The sequence below is a fragment of the Dipodomys merriami genome, unplaced genomic scaffold (assembly GCF_024711535.1).
Source record: "Dipodomys merriami isolate MVZ:Mamm:240054 unplaced genomic scaffold, mDipMer1.0.p SCAF_3, whole genome shotgun sequence".
NCBI classification, from domain to species: Eukaryota; Metazoa; Chordata; class Mammalia; order Rodentia; family Heteromyidae; genus Dipodomys; species Dipodomys merriami.
The window spans coordinates 73,201,509-73,220,465 of NW_027204492.1; the positions used below are offsets into that span (position 1 = coordinate 73,201,509).

At 43.7% G+C, this 18,957-nt stretch overlaps 1 protein-coding gene across 4 annotated transcripts in view; it reads left to right on the forward strand.

Moving 5' to 3' along the window:
- Taf1 (TATA-box binding protein associated factor 1) overlaps positions 1-17,632 on the forward strand; it is a 123,021-nt gene extending 105,389 nt beyond the window's left edge. Inside the window, exon 40 of one of the 4 annotated variants that reach the window (XM_070040318.1) lies at positions 283-381. Coding sequence is in view for 2 of the 4 variants with exons in the window: in XM_070040315.1 (XP_069896416.1) it covers positions 17,471-17,597 (127 nt within the window). In the remaining 2 variants the exon portion in view is untranslated. Of the gene's footprint in view, positions 1-282; positions 391-17,470 lie in introns of those variants that run through there. The other 3 variants (XM_070040315.1, XM_070040316.1, XM_070040317.1) reach the window with 3 other exon arrangements.
- The last annotated feature ends 1,325 nt before the right edge of the window (positions 17,633-18,957 follow it).

Sequence of the window (18,957 nt, forward strand, 5' to 3'; positions counted from 1 at the left end):
GCTGGTTTCAAACTATGATCCTCAGATATCAGCCTCCTGAGTAGCAAGGATTGCAAGCCTCAGCCACCAGCACCCAGCTCAGAATATTTTTTTTTTATTATCAGGCATATTATTGCAAATTGAACTTTTGGTTTTTGGTTAATAACAAGATCTTGTTAACATAATTCTTAATATTTTATAAATTTTATGCATAACTGATCATTAAGAGTATATATAAATTATAATTTTTACAAGTTTATTTAAGACTTTAAAAATCACTTTTTTGAAATTTTGCCCGTGTAGGTTTTGATTTACTACATTTTGGGAACATGGAGTCCAGTATTGTCAGGCAGCACCATTATTTCGGATTTTCAACTTTCTTAAGATATAATTCATCCTGATTTACATTAAAATAAAAAATTTTTGCTTCTATCCTGTGTTTGTGAGCTTACATACTGTGTAGTAAAAAAGTGGACTTAGTTAATATATAACATATGTAAAAAGTAGATAGCAGAGAAAGCTGAATTAACTTACATTTTAATAGGTAGAAGGACTGTCCTATCAGTGATCACAAAATTACTCGCTCTTTCTGTTTTCTTATCCCTCTAAAACCAGCACTACTTAGGGTAGGAAATGGCTTTATAAGAAAAGCAAATTAGTGGTCAAAGAAAGATCATTAAATACTTTAAAAGAATTTATAAATAAGAACTAGAGTTCTAAGTGGCAAGGATACTTAGTTTCAATTTCTTCAACTATAAAATATTATCAGTAAATATTAGTGTAATGTTAAACATATGTTCTAACCTTGTGGACAAGAGTTTAAACCCTAGACATAACCACCCCCTAGGAACCCAGGGCCTTATGCATGCTAAGCACATGCTTTACCACTGAGCTACCAACTCCTTCACCCTAAGCTAGTCTCGTTTATTTCCTACCCAACACAGAGGAGGTTAAATAAGCTTTCACAGTGAAGAAAAAGGAGAGGGAGTGACTCTGAGAAGCCTTCCTCCTTCACCATTCCAATCCCTAATTCATACAGTTCAACGAAGTTTCTCCAGTATCACGTCACGAAATTTCAACACTTAAATTCATAACCTATCATATTAATGAGGAACTTCTAGCCTTTGAACTTTTTTATATTTAACAGTGGTTAAAAATATGTATCTTGGGACTGGGAAGGTGGCTCAGTGGTAGAGTGCTTGCCTTGCATGCTTGAGGCCCTGGGTTCGATTCCTCAGCACCACATAAGCAAAAAGAAAAAAGCCAGAAGTGGTGCTGTGGCTCAAGTGGTAGAGTGCTAGCCTTGAGCTGAAGAGCTGAGGGACAGCACCCAGGCCCAGAGTTCAGACCCCACGACCGGACCCCCCCCCCAAAAAAAAATATGTATCTTACTGGGGCACTAGTGGTTCGTGTCTGGAATTCTAGCTACTCAAGAGGCTAAGATCTGAGGATTGTGAATCCTAAGCCAGCCTGGGCAGAAAAGTCTGTGAGATTATGTCCAACTAACCACCAGAAAAGCTGGAAGTGGAGGTGTGGAGCGCCAGCCTTGAGCAAAAAAGCTAAGGAACAGTGCCTAGGCCCTGAGTTCAAGCCCTAGAACCTTCCACACATATCATAAAATAAGAGTTTTGGATCCTCTTCCAGAAAAAAAAAGTACACATGCACATAACATTTTATATTTGATATTGTTTGCATTAAATTATATTTATTTTGAATTTTCTTGTAAAGATGCTGTACAGAGCAGTTACATTTACATAGGTAAGATACATTTCTCTTTGATCATTGTTACCCACTCCATTGTTATTCTCCCACTATCCCTACTCTCCCCCACCCTTCCTCCCCCAACGAAGTTGTAAAGTTCATTTCTGACTTAGTGTCCTGTATCATTGTTGCAATGGGTCATCTTTTGTACTTCTTTCAGCATTTGTTTATTTCCCTTCCATTCTCCCAATGCATATACAAGATGGAATTTTGTGCTTCTATCAGAAAGAGTGGCCCCTTTCATAAGGAAATGGAAAGACTTGGAAAAAAATCATTAAGCCAGACCCAAAGAAACATAGGCTCTGTGGTTTCCTTCATTTGTAATAATTAATATAAGTCTAGTTTAGTACTAACAAAGAATTATAATAGCTCAAGAGCTATGTACATATGACCATACAAAATGATGCTAATTGAAATGAATGCCAAGACATGGAAACAAGTCTTTTTTTTTTTAGTTGTCAACCTTGATGTTGCCAATGTACTGTATCTAGTTCTTTCTTCTTATTTTATTTCATTTCTCTTTTTCCATTGGTTTATCCCTGGCAATATTGCACTCCTGATTAAGATTGGGTGGGGGAGGATTGGGTGGGGGTGCGGGGGATGGGGAGGATGGGAAGGGGAAACAAAGGAGGAGGCTACAATGCTTGATAAGAAATGTACTCATTATCTTGCCCATGTAATTGTAACCCCTCTGTACAGTATTTTCACAATAAAAAATAAATAAAAATTAATTAAAAAAAAAAAAGAAAGAAACTAAGGTAAGCCAGGTGCTAATAATACTAGTTACTCAGGAGTCTGAAATCTGAGGATCATGGGTCGAAGCTAACCCAGGCAGGAAACTCCATGAGACTTATCCAATAAACTACCAAAAAAAACCCGGATATATTGCTGGGTGCCAGTGGCTCACACCTGTAATCTTAGCTACTCAGGAGGCTGAGATCTGAGGATCACGGTTCAAAGCCAGCCCAGACAGGAAAAGTCCGTGAGACTCTTATCTCCAATAAACCACTCAGAAGACCAGAAGTGGTACTGTGGCTCATATGGTAGAGGGCTATCCTTTAGCTGAAGAGCTGAGGGACAGCGCCCAAGCTCAGAGTTCAGGCACCACAACTGACAAAAAGCCAGATGTGGCACCGTGGCTCAAGTGGTAGAGTGCAAGCCTTGAGCAAAAGAAGCTCAGGGGTAGAAGTGGCGCTGTAGCTTAAGTGGTAGAGCGCTCGCCTTGAGCTGAAGAGCTGAGGGACAGTGCCCAGGCCCAGAGTTCAAGCCCCACGACCGACAAAAAAAAAAAAAAAAAAGAAGCTCAGGGGTAGTGCCCAGCCTCTGAGTTCAAGCCCCAAGACTGGCAAAAAGAAAGATAAAGATAAAAAGAAATTAAGGTAAAGTTGGGTTTAGTAGTACTTGTCTACAATCCCAGAAGGATCAGCGTAGGCTACACAGCAAAACCTTATCTCAAAAAGAATATGTGAATGTTGCTTAATGGTATATTGTACACAGGCTCCAGCTTTAATCCCTAGAATTAGAAAAAACAAGCCGGGAGCAGGTGGTTCACACCTGTAATCCTAGCTACTCCAGAGGCTGAGTTCTGAGGATCCTGGTTTTCTGAGCCTCTTATCTCCAATTAATCACCTAAAAAACTGGAAGTGGAGCTGTAACTCAAAGTGGTAGAATGCTAGCCTTGAGCAAAAAAAGCTTAGGAACAGTGCCCAGACCCTGAATTCAAGCCCCAATAACAACAACAACAACAAAAAGTAACAAAAATGAATTGAAACAAAGTACATTGTTTGCAACTGTAAGTATGATGAAATAATCTTTTTATAATTTATTTCTGCTAATAAAAATTTAAATTTAAAAAAATCTGACTCCTTCCTGTTTTCTGGCTTCCTGTTTGACCATGTGATCTCTGTCACAATGAGCTCTCATCATGAAGCCATCCACCATGATGTGCCAAAACCAAGGAGGCCTCACCAGAATCTGAATCTGTGGAACCACCCAATCTTGGACTGTGAGCTTCAAAAATTGAGTTAAATAAACCTATTAACAAAGTACCTAGCCTCATGTATTTTGTTATAGTGATAGCAAACAGACTAATACACTGGCATATAGTAATGTAAATGGTTCTTTTTTTTTTTTAATTTTATTTTATTTGAGAACATACTGTACAGAGGGGTTACAATTACATTGGCAGGATAATGCATACATTTCTTACCAAGCATTGCAGCCTCCTCCTTTGTTTACCCTTCACCTCCCTTCCCAGCCTCCCCCTCCCCCCCCACCCATTCATACCCCCCTCCCCCCCCCCCCATGTAAATGGTTCTTATACTTAGATCAAGTGGAATTGTTTTTTGTTTTCTTTTGTTGTTCTGGTACTGGCTTGAACTTAGCATGAGTGCTGTGCCTAAGCTTTTTTACTCAAGACTACCACTTGAGCCACAGCTTCACTTTCAGCTTATTGGTGGTTAATTGGAGGTAAGTTTCTCACAGACTTCCTGCCCAGGCTGGCTTGGAACCAAGATGGTCAGCTCTCAGTCTCCTGAGTAGCTATGATTATAGATTATAGAGTCTAACCCAGGTTAGACTCTCTCTCTCTCTCTCTCTCTCTCTCTCTCTCTCTCTCTCTCTCTCTCTCTCTCTCTCTCTCTCTCTCTCTCTCCATATATATATTATTATTATTATTAAGGGTAAAAAAGGGGGTACTTCTTGGACAATGTGACCCTTCTCCATTTCTACCCCCTCCCCAGTCCTGCCCACAAGTTGCATAGTTCATTGTTTACATAGTATATATTGGATATAATTGCTGCATTTGTTCACCTTCCCTCCATGTGCCCCCCCCACTTCCCTCCATGTGCCCCCCACACACACTGCCCTCTTTAAAAAGACAACAAGGGCTGGGAAGGTAGCTCAGTGGTAGAGTGCTTGCCTTGCATGCATGAGGCCATGGGTTCGATTCCTCAGCACCACATTAGCAAAAAAAAAGCCAGAAGTGGCACTATGGCTCAAGTGGTAGAGTGCTAGCCTTGAGCTGAAGAGCTGAGGGACAGCGCCCAGGCCCAGAGTTCAGGCTCCACGACTGGCAAAAAAATAAATAAAAAGACAACAAAAAACATTCCATGCCTTGGAATTCATTTTTATTAATACTTTAGATGTTTAGAGGAGTTATACCTTTGGATTTCTCCCCTAAGTGTATCCTCACTAAGTGTATCATACTCCTTTCATCTGTTTGTATGTAAATGCATAGAGCCATGTATAAGTTATTATATCCAGTTGTATTTTAGATCTACTGGCAAGACTGCTTTTGCTTATAGTTGGAGACTGCCTGTGTTTCTCTTTATCTCAAATCTTACTATAGTACCCCAAGACTAAAAAGATAGTCTCTCAGGGGCTGGGAATAGAGCTTAGTGATAAGAGTGCTTGCCTAGCATGCATGAAGACCTGGGTTCAATTCTACAGTACCACATAAACAGAAAAAGCCAGAAGTGGCACTGTGGCTCAAGTAGTAGAGTGCTAGCCTTGAGCAAAAGAAGCTCAGGGACAGTGCCCTGGCCCTGAGTTCAAGCAAAAAACAAAACACACAAAAAACAAGCACTGGTTGTTTGTGCCTTCACTCCTAGCTACTTTGGAGGCTGAGATATAAGGATTTCAGTTCAGATCCAGCCTAGACAAGAAAGTCCATGAGAGTCCTATCCCCACTAAACTGAAAAAAAAAAAAGCTGGAAGTGGAGCTCTGGCTCAGCTAGCTGGTAGACGGAAGTGGTGCTGCAGCTCAAGTGGTAAAAGAAGCTGAGGGACTGAGTTCAAGCCCCAGGATCAACACACACACAAGCACAAGTTAAATAATCCATTGTAAAACACTAAAAATAATGTTTGTTACCCATTAAAGATTTTGTGTGTTGGGGAGAGTGGCAGTGCTGGGAATGTAATACAGGACTTCATGAATGCCTGGGTTGCATCCCTAACCCCTGCAGTTGCTCTCTCATACAGGATTGATGGGAGTGTAAATTGATTTGTTTTTTATTTTTGTTTTTTGGTTGGTCATGGGCCTGAACTCTGGGCCTGGACACTGTCCCTCAGCTCTTCAGCTCAAGTCTAGCACTCTACCACTTGAGCCACAGCGCCACTTCCAGCTTTTTTTCTGCTTATGTGGTGCTGAGGAATTGAACCCAGGGCCTCATGCATGCAAGGCAAGCACTCTACCACTGAGCCACCTTCCCAGATAGGAGCGTAAATTGATACAGCTCTTATGTTTGATTTTTTTTATTTTGTTTTTGGTGCCTGTACTGGGACTTAAGCACAGGGCCTTACACTCTCATTTGGCTAATTTGCTCATTACTGGTGTGCCTACCACTTGAGTCACAGCTCCACTCACTTCTAGCTTTTTTTCATATTTTTTGTGATTTATTTTTAAGTAGTTATGAATATTATTAAGTAGTTTGTTATAAATTAGTTATTAAGTATTTACATTATTATTTAGTTGTGTCAGGTTATGAGTACAATGCTTCTTGGTCAATGTCACCCTTTCCTTCATTTTTCCCCATTTTCCCCTTCATGTCCCTACCCTAAGTTACATAGTTCATTTTTTTTTACATAATGTACACTGAATATAATGACTACATTTGCTCAAACTTCCTCCCTACATTCCTGTGCCCCTCCTTTGTTCACTCCCCCAAAACATTTCCACATGCTGTTTCGTGCAGGTTCTGGGGCTTGACATCAGGGCCTAGATACTGTCCCTGAGTTTTTGTGCTCAAGGCTAGTTCTTAACCAATTGAGGTACAGCATCATTTCCAGTTTTTGTGTGTGTCGGGGGGGAGGGGGGGCCCATGGAGCTTGAACTCAAGGCCTGAGTACTGTCCCTGAACTCTTTCACACAAGGCTAGCACTCTACCACTTTGAGTCACAATGGTTCTGGTGGCTTATTGGAGATAAGAGTCTCACAGACGACTTTCCTGGGCTGGGTTTGATCAGCAATCCTCAGATCTTAACCTTCTGGGCAGCTAGGATTACAGGTATGAGCTGCTGGTACCCTCCTTTGTTTTGGTTCATTTGCTGCTGAGGATTGAACTTGGGCCTTGCATATTCTAATAAGTCTCCCTATACCACTGAACTATACCCTCAATCCAAAAAAAGAATGAAAGTAGGCACTGGTGACCTACTTCTGTAATTCTAGCTACTCAGGAAGCTGAGATCTGAGGATCAAGGTTTAAAGCCACTTCAGGTATAAAAGTCTGTGAGGGGCTGGGAAGTTGGCTCAGTGGTAGAGCGCTTGCCTTGCATGCCTGAGGCCCTGGGTTCGATTCCTCAGCATCACATAAGCAAAAAGAAAAAAGCCGGAGGTGGCACTGTGGCTCAAGTGGTAGAGCGCTAACCTTGAGCTGAAGAGCTGAGGGACAGTGCCCAGGTCCAGAGTTCAGGCCCCACGACCGACCAAAAAAATAAATAAATAAAATGTCTGTGAGTAGGCTGGGAATGTGGCTCAGTGGTAGAGTGCTTGACTAGTATACATAAAGCCCTGGGTTTGATTCCTCAGTACCACATACACAGAGAAAAGGCTGAGGTGGTGCTATGGCTCAAGTGGTAGAGCACTATCCTTGAGGGCCAGCACCCAGGCCCAGAGTTCAAGCCCTACAACCAACAAAAAACAACAACAAAAATACCATTTTAGCTGGGTGCTGGTGGCTCATGCCTACAATCCTACCTACTCAGGAGGCTGAGATCTAGGGAATGAAATTCAAGTCCAGCCCAAGCAGGAAAGTCTGTGAGACTCTCATCTCCAATAAACCACCAGAAAACCAGGAGTGGTGCTATGGCTCAAGTGGTAGAGCACTTGCCTTGAGCTGAAGAGCTTAGGGACAGCACTCAGGCCGAGTTCAAGCCCCGGGAATAACAACAACAACAAAAACCAACAAACTTCTATAGTGAGTGAGTGAGTGAGTGAGTGAGTGAGTGAGTGAGTGAGTGAGTGAGTGAGTGTGTGTGTGTGTGTGTGTGTGTGTGTGTGTGTGTGTGTGTACTGGGGCATGAGCTCAGGGCCTGGGTGCAGACCCTTAGCCTTTTTGTTCAAGGTTAGCACTCTATCACTTGAACCATAGCTCTGCTTCCAGTTTCCTGATTGATTGGTGTCTCAAAGACTTTTCCTACCTGGCTGGCTTTTAAATGTGATCCTCAAACGTTGGCCTCCTGAGTAGCTATGATTACAGCTGTGAGCCTCCGGCACCTGGTTCATAATCTGTTTTACAGTTATCTTGTTTATATAGTGTATAGTTTCCTTATTTTGCTTTTTGAAATTTGGACAATTTTTACTTTCCCATTTCCCACAAAGTAAGGACACTTGGTTGTATATTGAGAGGTATTTTTGATGGGAAAGCCAGGTGATGTTCAGCTCTTTTCCCAGTATTAATATCTACTTGCCTATTCTAGTTTTTTCTTCAGGCCTTTACTGCTTTATTAAAAGGCCAAATATTTTGTTTTAGGAGTTTATCTGTGCTTATTTCCTCTGAGTTTGAGATATTCAGTAAGAATTCCATTCATTTTAAATTATTCCATTTCCAGAATAATTTCAATAACTACTGTTAATTGGCTGCATTGCATGGCAGATTTCATGCTTTATGTGTTAGTTTGAGCCATTTAAATAAGAAAAATAGTTTAGGGGAGGGGATATGAGGGGTGGGAAGGCGGGGGGATAGGAAGGGGAAACAAAGGAGGAGGCAACAATGCTTGATAAGAAATGTACTCATTGGGGCTGGGAAGGTGGCTCAGTGGTAGAGCACTTGCATTGTATGCATGAGGCCCTGGGTTCGATTCCTCAGCACCACATAAGCAAAAAGAAAAAAGCTGGAAGTGGCGCTGTGGCTCAAGTGGTAGAGCGCTAGCCTTGAGCTGAAGAGCTGAGGGACAGCGCCCAGGCCCAGAGTTCAGGCCCCATGACCAGACCCCCCCCCAAAAAAATTAACAAAATTGACGGACCTTTAGCAAATCTTATTAGAAGGGGGCTGGGAAGGTGGCTCAGTGGTAGAGCGCTTGCCTTGCATTCATGAGGCCCTGGGTTCGATTCCTCAGCACCACATAAGCAGGGAAAAGAAGCTGGAAGTGGCACTGTGGCTCAAGTGGTAGAGCGCTAGCCTTGAGCTGAAGAGCTGAGGGACAGCGCCCAGGCCCAGAATTCAGGCCCCATGACCGCCCCCCCCCCAAAAGAAATGTACTTATTATCTCACCCATGTAATTATAACTCCTCTGTATGGTATTTTCACAATTTAAAATATTGTCAAAAAAAAAAAAAGAGGGCTGGGAAGGTGGCTCAGTGGTAGAGTGCTTGCCTTGCATGCTTGAGGCCCTGGGTTTGATTCCTCAGCACTACATAAGCAGAAAAAAAAAGCCGGAAGTGGTGCTGTGGCTCAAGTGGTAGAGCGCTAGCCTTGAGCTGAAGAGTAGAGGGACAGCACCCAGGCCCAGAGTTCAGACCCCACAACCAGACCCAAAAAAAAAAAAAAAAAGGAAAGAAAAGAAAAATCGTTTATAGGTCAAAACCATTTACTGCCATCAATTTATCACAGTTACACATTTTACAGATGATAAAACTATTTCTTTTTAATTTTTTTTTTGGTCAGTTCTAGGGCTTGAACTCTGGGCCTCGGTGTTGTCCCTTAGCTCTTCAGCTCAAGCCAAGTGCTCTACCACTTAAGCCACAGCACCACTTCCAGTTTTCTGGTGCTTAATTGGAGATAAGAGACTCAACGGACTTTTCTAGTCTGGCTGGCTTTGAACCCCAGTCTTTAGATCTCAGGCCTCCTCTGTAGCTAGGATTATAGGCATGAGCCACGGTTGCCTGTCTCTTTTTAAATATTTATTTATTTTGCCAGTACTGGTACTTGAACTCTAGGCCTCATACTCACTTGTTTAGCTTTTTTGCTCAAGGCTGTCACTTTATCACTTGAGCCACAGCTCTACATTTAGCAATTTGCTGATTAATCCAAGTTAAGAGACTTACAGACTTCCTGCCTAGGATGGCTTATCACCTTGACTTTAAGATCTCAGCCTCCTGAATCGATAGCTAGGATTATAAGCATGAGACACTGGCACCCTGTGTAATTTGTTTTGTTTTGTTTTTAACATAGCCTTTACAAAGGGGTTTCAGTGCCGGGCGCTGGTGGCTCACGCCTGTAATCCTAGCTACTCAGGAGGCTGAGATCTGAGGATCGCGGTTCAAAGCCAGCCCGGGCAGGAGAGACCGTGAGACTCTTATCTCCAATAAACCACCAGAAAACTGGAGGTGGTGCTGTAGCTCAAGTGGTAGAGCACTTGTCTTGAGCTGAAGAGCTGAGGGACAGCGCCCAGGCCCAGAGTTCAAGCCCCACGACCGACAAAAAAAAAAAAAACAAAAAAAAAAAACAAAAAAAAACAAAGGGGTTTCAGTGTGACGTTTCACTCTTGAATAGAATGCAATCCAGTCAATCTCCCCCTTTCATTTCCCCTTGCTTTCTTTCTTCCTTCATAAAACAATTTCAAGGCCAGGCACTGGTGGCTCACGCCTGTAATCCTAGCTACTCAGGAGGCTGAGATCTGAAGATCATCCAGCCGGAGGAGGAAAGTCCATGAAACTCTTATCTCCAATAAACCACCAGAAACTGGAAGTGGTGCTGTGGCTCAAGTGTTGGAGCATTTGCCTTGAGCTAAAGAGCTCAGGGACAGACCCCAGACACAGAGTTCAAGCCCCATGACCGGAGGAAAAAAATTCAAGGGATTTTATTGTCCTATTTTCATACATACAAACAATGTACATAGACTATGTGCATTCTCTTTGTTAGTCTACCTCCTATTGCTAGTATCTACCCCTGAACAGAACCTATTTTTCTTTTCCTATCCCCCCCCCCTATTTATTTTTATCAATCATGGGGCTTGAATCCAGGGCCTGGGTGCTGTCTCTGTGCAAAATGCTCAAGGCTAGGCCTGGGAAGGTGGCTGGCTCAGTGGTGGAGTGCTTGCCTTGCATGCATGAAGCCCTGGGTTCGATCCTCAGTACCACATAAGCAGAAAAGGCTGTAAGTAGCACTGTGGCTTATGTGGTAGAGCGCTAGCCTTGAGCTGAAGAGCTGAGGGACAGTGCCCAGGCCCAAGAGTTCAGGCCCCACGACTGGACAAAAAAAAAAAGCTCAAGGCTAGCCCTACCACTTTGAGCCACAGCGCCACTTCTGGTTTTCTAGTGGTTAATTGAAGAGAAGAATCTCAGGAACTTTTCTGCCCAGGCTGGCTTCAAACTGCGATCCTCATATTTCAGCCTCCTGAGTAGCTAGGATTACAAGTGTAAGCCACTGGTGCCCAACTCCCTACCCCCTATTGATGAACAGCTTTCACTGAGGGATTTTGGTGGTGGTGGTGGTGGTCGTCGTGGGGCTTGAACTTGGGGCCTGAGCACTGTTCCTGAATTTTTCTGCCTAAGGCTAGAGCTCTACCACTTTGAGCCACAGCTCCACTTCCATTTTTCTGGTGGTTAATTGGAGACAAAAGTCACGTGGAGCCAGGTACCAGTAGCTCACGCCTATAATCCTAGCTACTCAGGAGGCTGAAATCTGAGGATCACAGTTCAAAACCAGCCTGGGCAAGAAAGTCTGTGAGACTCTTAACTCTAATTAACCACCAGAAAACCGGAAGTGGCTCTCTGGCTCAAGTGGTAAAGTGCTAGTCTTGAGTTGAAGAGCTGAGGGACAGCACCCAGGCTCAGAGTTCAAGCTCCAGGATCAACAAAAAAAAAAAAAAAAAAAAAGTCGCATGGGCGAACCCAGGCTGGCTTTGAATCATAATCCTCAGATCTCACCCTCCTGAGTAGCTAGGATTATAGGCGTGAGCTACTGGTGCTGAGTAGCTGAGGTTTTTTTATGCTGTTTTGTGTTTAGTTGGAATGTATCTTTCACCCTCTTTCTTCTTCTCATTCCCCTTCTTCTGAGTAGTCCCTTAGTTAGATGGATGTGTTTATTCACCTATATGTATATATGTATGTATGTATGTATGTATGTATGTATGTATATGTGTATGCCTATGGATAAATGTCTTTTAGGTGGGGCTGGGAAGGTAGCTCAGCGGTAGAGTGCATGCCTTGCAAGCATGAGGCCCTGGGTTCGATTCCTCAGCACCACATATGCAGAAAAAGCCGCAAGTGGTGCTGTGGCTCCAGTGGTAGAGCACTAGACTTGAGCTGAAGAGCTGAGGGACAGTGCCCAGGCCCAGAGTTCAGGCCCCATGGCCGGCAAGAAAAAAAAGAAAAAAAGAAAAAAAAATGTCTTTTAGGTCTAGTTTCCACATACAAGGAAAAACATATGCTATCAGTTTTGTTTTGTGCCACTCCCGGAGCCTGAACTCAGGGCCTGGACACTCTCCCTGAACTTTATTTATTCGTGTTCAAGGCTAGCACTCTGGTACTTGAGCCACAGCTCCACTCTTGGCTATTCAGTGGTCAATTAGAGGTAGGAGTCTCACTGACTTTCCCACTACGTTCATGCTACTTCTTCATGGTAGAAGTCCAAAAACATACCAAAACAACACAGATGCATCTAGCTCACCAGCCTGCTGTTCCTTCAATTCCTTCAACCCATAGCACTCTTTGGTTGAAGGAGGGTATTGCAGGCTCCATGGGGAGTTCTGTTATTATCAGCATTTAGCTTTTTTCCCACAGCACAGATCCCACAGATAATCTGGCTGCCTCTGTGTTGGCATAAAAGTATGTGCTTTTGTATCATTCTGGGTATAGAGGCTGGGTAGGTCAGCTGATCTCTAAACAAAAGATACTGCTCTCTTAGGTGAACCAGAACTTCCTCATAGTTCTTAACACTACTATCTCTTAGTAGATCAGCTAATGAGTCAGGTCCCTACTGTGGTCCCTCTGAGGGGATGTGAATGTGGCTTAGTGATAGAGTGCTTGCCTAACATGCATGAAGCCCTGGGTTCGATTCCACAGAACCACATAAACAGAAAAAGCCGGAAGTAGCGCTGTGGCTCAAGTGGTAGAATGCTAGCCTTGAGCAAAAGAAGCTCAGGGACAGTGCTCAGGGCCTGAGTTTAAGCCCCAGGACTGGCAAAAAATGAGCTATGTAGCTCAGGCACTTGTGGTTCATGCCTATAATTCTACCAACTCAGGAGACTGAGATCTGAGGACTGTGGTTCAGAGCCAGCGCCAACAAGAAAAGCTGTGAGACTCATCTCCAATTAACTCAGCAAAAGCCAAAAGTGGAGTTCTCGCTTAAGTGGGAAAAGCCATCCTTAAGTGGTAAAAGCCAACTGAAAGCCCTGAGTTCAAGCCCCAGTACTAGCACACATACACAAATGCACATACACACACATATCACCACCACCAACAACAAAAAAGGAGCTATGCTGTCTGCTCTGTAGGAATCAGTGAGAGGACCAGATAAAAGAGATCACTGTGGTTTTTTTTTTTTTTTTTTTTTTTTTTTTTGTCGGTCGTGGGACTTGAACTCTGGGCGTGGGCGCTGTCCCTTAGCTCTTCAGCTCTAGGCGAGCGCTCTACCACTTGAGCTACAGCGCCACTTCCGGTTTTCTGGTGGTTTATTGGAGATAGGAGTCTCACGGTCTCTCCTGCCCGGGGCTGGCTTTGAACCGCGATCCTCAGATCTCAGCCTCCTGAGTAGCTAGGATTACAGGCGTGAGCCACCAGCGCCCGGCTGTGTTTTGTTTTTGTTTTGTGTTTTTTATTGTGTGTGGGGGGGTTCTGTCCTGGGGCCTGAACTCTGGGCCTGGGCACTGTCCCTCAGCTCTTCAGCTCAAAGCTAGCGCTCTACCACTTGAGCCAGAGCTCCACTTCCGGCTTTTTTCTTTCTTTTTTTTTTTTGCTTATGTGGCGCTGGGGAATCGAACCCAGGGCCTCAGGCATGCAAGGCAAGCGCTCTACCACTGAGCCACCTTCCCAGCCCCAAAAGAGATCACTGTGAAACCTGGGTGTATAATAGTGTGTGTGTGTGTGTGTGTGTGTGTGTGTGTGTGTGTGCATGTGCACGCATGCACACGATATGTGACTCCCAAACTGCAAAAACAAAGCATATTCTCAAGAGTATAACTATTACTCAATAGGTAAGACAGATTGATTATAAGCTGATTTTTTTTGCCTTTTTTGTGTGGTTTTAGGCATCAAACCCAGGGATTCATACATGCTAGGCAAGCACTTATACCACTGAGCTACATCCCTGTGACTAAAGAGTTTTCCAACATCTCCAAGCACATTAACTAAACAGTGCCCATAAGAAGACAGACCTGGAGCTGGGCGCCCGTGGCTCATGCCTGTAATTCTAGCTACTCAGGAGGCTTGCCAGTCTGGGCAGGAAAGTCCGTGAGACTCTTATCTCCAATAAACCACCAGAAAACCGGAAGTGGCGCTGTAGCTCAAGCCTAGAGCGCTAGCCTTGAGCTGAAGAGCTGAGGAACAGCGCTCAGGCCAAATGCAAGCCCCACAACTGACAAAAAAATAAAAAGAAGGCAGACCTGCAATACAGCTGTATTTGGGAAGTGGAAATTAAAGACAGGTGTAAATTTTCCACACATGAGCAAACAACCATCAAGCAAACAGTTCCAAAATTGTGATCTCTGGGGCATGAACATCTGGGGAAGAACCTTGGAATGAATCTATGCTTTAAAAACTTAAGTGGGAGGGGGGGGAGGGGGCGGCTTGTAATGTGGCTTAGTGGTAGAGTGCTTGCCTAGTATTCATGATGCTCTGGGTTCAATCCCTCAGTATCACATAAACAGAAAAAGTTACAGCCAGTGCTGTGGCTCAAGTGTAGAATATTAGCCTTGAGCAAAAGAAGCTCAAAGACAGTGCGTAGGCCCTGAGTTCAAGCCCCAGGACTGGCAAAAACAAAAAAACATATCAGATGGGCTGGGAATGTGGTTTAGTGGTAGAGTGCATGCCCTGAGTTCAAGCCCCAGGAATGGCAAAAAAAATTTTTTTTAATCTACTGGGTTTTTGGTTTGTTGTTGCTTTTTTAAAAAGAATTTTAGGGCTGGGAAGTTGGCTCAGTGGTAGAGCGCTCGCCTTGCATGCTTAAGGCCCTGGGTTCGATTCCTCAGTACCACATAAGCAGAAAAAAAAAGCTGGAAGTGGAGCTATGGCTTAAGTGGTAGAGTGCTAGGCTTAAGCTGAAGAGCTGAGGGACAGTGCCCAGGCCAAGAGTTCAGGCCCCATGACCAGACACCCCCCCCCAAAAAAAATAATTTTAACAGTCTTAGGGCTTGGACTTAGGCCTGGCCCTGGCCCTGGCCCTGGCCCTAAGCTTCTTTTTCTCAAGGCTAGTGCTCTACTACCTGAGTCACAGCACCACTTCCAGCTTTTTTGGTAGGAGATTAGAGTCTCACGGACTTCCTTGTCCAGCCTTGTTTGATCCTCCATCCTCAGTTCTCAGCCTATTGAGTAGCTAGGATTATAGGCCTGAGCCGCTTGTGCCCAGCAAAAATATCCACAAGTATATTTGTGTCAAAGTTAAAGCACTCTAGCCAGGTGCCCATGTCTCAGGCCTGTAATCCTTGCTACTTAGGAGGCTGAAATTTGAGGTTGATGGTTCGAAGCCAGCCAGGGCAGAAAGTCCTTGTGAGATTCTTATTTCCATTTAACCACTCAAAAACCAGTAATGGCACTGCTGCTCTAACTTGTAGAGTGCTAGCCTTGAGATGAAGAGCTCGGGGACAGAGCCCAAACCCTGAATTCAAGCACCACAACTGACCAAAAAAAAAAAAAAAAAAGTTAAAGCATGCTGACCTAGGTGCATACACACACACACACACACACACACACACACACACACACACACACACACACACACACACACACACACACACACACGCACTGTCCCTGAGGTTTTTTCCCCTCATGACTACTACTCTACCACTTTGAGCCACAGCTCCATTTCGAGATTTTTAGTGATTATTGGAGATAAAGAGTCTCACTGACTTTCCTGCCCAAGCTGGCTTCCAACTATGATCCTCAGATCTCAGCCTCCTGAGTAGGTAAGATTACAGACAGGAGCCACTGACTAGCATCTTGTCCATAACACATTTATCTCAGCCACCAAAAAGCCAAAAGTGGAGCTGTAGCACAAATGCTAGAGTGCTAACCTTGAGCAAAAGCAGCTCAGGGACAGCGCCCAGGTCAAAGAAAAGGACCTGTGAGTATTTGTTTCTAGGCGGTTAACTCTGCAGCCTTCTTCCACTGGGGAACCCTGTAGTTTTGTTGTTGTTGTTGTCGTTGTTTTTTTGGGTCCGGTTGTGGGGCCTGAACTCTGGGCCTGGGCGCTGTCCCTCAGCTCTTCAGCTCAAGGCTAGCGCTGTACCACTTGAGCCACAGCGCCACTTCTGGCTTTTTTCTTTTTGCTTATGTGGTGCTGGGGAATCGAACTCAGGGCCTCATGCATGGAAGGCAAGAACTCTACCACTGAGCCACCTTCCCAGCTCCAACTTTGTAGTTTTATATATATAATTTTTCCATTTCCTAAAATAAATTTCTTTTTTCTTTTTTTTTTTTTTGTTGTTGGTGGTGGGGTCTGAACTCTGGGCCTGGGCGCTGTCCCTCAGCTTTTCAGCTCAAGTCAAGCGCTCTACCACTTGAGCCAAAGTGACAATTCCGGTTTTCTGAGTGGTTTATTAGTGATAAGTCTCATGGACTTTCCTGCCCAGGCTGGCTTTGAACCGAGTTCCTCAGGTCTCAGCCTCCTGAGTAGCTAGGATTACAGGATTGAGCCACTGGCATCCAGCTTAGAATGAATTTCTATTAAATGTATTTTAAGGGACTGGGAATGTGGCTTAGTGGTAAAGTGCTTGCCTAGCATGCACAAAGCCCTGGATTCTATTCCTCAGTACCATATAAACAGAAAAAAACGGAAGTAGCACTGTGGCTCAAGTGGTAGAATGCTAGCCTTGAGCAAAAGAAGCTCAGAGTCAGTGCTCAGGGCCTTAGTTCAAGTCCCAGGACTGGCAAAAAAATATGTATTTTAAATGTTTGAAGGCCTGGGAATGTGTCTTAGTGGTAGAGTGCTTGCCTAGCATACATGAAACCCTGGGTTCAATTCCTCAGTTCCACATAAGTGGCTTTGAGCACAGAGAGGCTCAGAAACAGTGCTCAGGCCGAGTTCAAGCCCCAGAACTGGAAAAAAATAATGATTGGAGAAGTTACACCTTTGAGTTCTTCCCCTAAGGGTATCCTTGTTTCAGTCTGTGAATGGAGTCCTGTATAAGTTATCATGTTCAGATATATATATATATATATATATATATATATATATTTATTTTTTTATTTATTTTTTTTTTTGTCGGTCGTGGGACTTGAACTCTGGGCTTGGGTGCTGTCCCTCAGCTCTTCAGCTCAAGGTGAGCACTCTACACTTGAGCCACAGCCCCACTTCTGGTTTTCTGAGTGGTTTATTGAAGATAAGAGTCTCACGGACTTTCCTTGCCTGGGCTGGCTTTGAACCGTGATCCTCAGATCTCAGCCTCCTCAGTAGCTAGGATTACAGCCATGAGCCACTGGTGCCCGGCTCAGTTATATTTTAGATCTAGCTTCTACATATGAGAGAAAACATGTACCATTTGTCTCTCTGAGCTTGGCTTATCTCACTTAACATTATTTGTTCTAGGTCCATCCATTTTTCTGCAAATGACATAATCTTATTCTTTCTAATGGATGAGTAAAATTCCATTGTTGATGTGTACCACACTTTATTGATTCACTTATCTGTTGTAGGGCACCTGAGATGTTTCCACAGCTCGACTATTGTGAGGAGTTCTGGAGTTTTGCGGCAGGTGAAGAAGAGGGGAAACCTGAGAGGAGGACAGATTTAGATATGAGCAGAGAAGCAACAGGCAAGTAAAGTCTGGATGTTTGCTTTATGTACATCCGATTGTCCCCTTACTTTCACAGGAATAATCATTGTACACTGTACACATTTTTACTGAATCGCAGCAAAAATAAATTTTACTTCTTTTCTTAAATTTATTTTTGATAATGAAGCAAGGTTTATTCCTTTGTTTTATTATTATTATTATTATTATTATTATTATTATTTATTCCTTTGTCTTGTTTGCTTCTATGTCTTTGGGAGGGTAAGAGGTATACAGATATAGAGAGAAAAGGGGTGAAAAATTACAGCAGAGGTACTCAATAGAAAATATGTTAAAAATGAATTATACAAGCCAGCACCTGTGGCTCATTCCTGTAATCCTAGCTTCTTGGGAAGCTGAGATCTGAAAATTGTGGTTCAAAGCCAACCCAGACAGAGGGGAAAGTTTGTGAGACACTTATCTCCAATTAACCACCAAGAAACTGGAAGTAAAGGTGTGGCTCAAAGTGGTAGTTTGCTAGCCTAGAGGAAAATCATTCAGAGGCGCTGGGAAGGTGGCCCAGTGGTAGAGTGCTTGCCTTGCATGTCTGGGCCCTGGGTTCGATTCCTCAGCACCAAATAAGCAAAAAGAAAAAAGCCGGAAGTGGCGCTGTGGCTCAAGTGGTAGAGCGCTAGCCTTGAGCTGAAGAGCTGAGGGACAGCGCCCAGGCCCAGAGTTCAGGCCCCATGACCAAAAAAAAAATCATTCAGAGCCAAAGCCCAGGCCCTGAGGCTCCAGGACTGACCAAAAAAAAAACAAAACTATATGCTAGGTGCAGGTGACTCACACCTGTACTACTCAGGAGGCTTAGATCTGATTATCACTTTCAAAGTCAGCCCCGGAAGGAAAGTCTGTGAGACTCATCTCCAACTAACCTCCACAAAACCCAGAAGTGGGGCTCTGACTCAAAGCTTTAGAGCACTAGCCTTGAGCAAAAAGAGCTCAGGGACAGTGCTTAGGCCCAGATTTCAAAACCCATGACTGACCAAAACAAACAAACAAACAAAAACTATACAACATGTGGGTGGGGACAGAAGGGAAAAACTGGGACACAGGGAAGGGATGACACTGTCCAAAAAGAAATGTACTCTTTACTTAACTTAGGTAACTGTAACGCCTATGTACATCACATTTATAATAACAAACATTTTTTAAAATTTTATTTTTGTGAACTATGCAACTTGTGATGGACATGGGAGAAAGGGAATGGGAGAGGAAAGGGAATAGGTGACATTGTATGAAAGGAAATGCACTTATTTCTTGATGTATATAAAGGTAACCCTTCTGTGTATCACCTTTAAAATAATAATAAATTGAAAAAAAAAGATTTATTGCTTGTGCTAGTCCTGG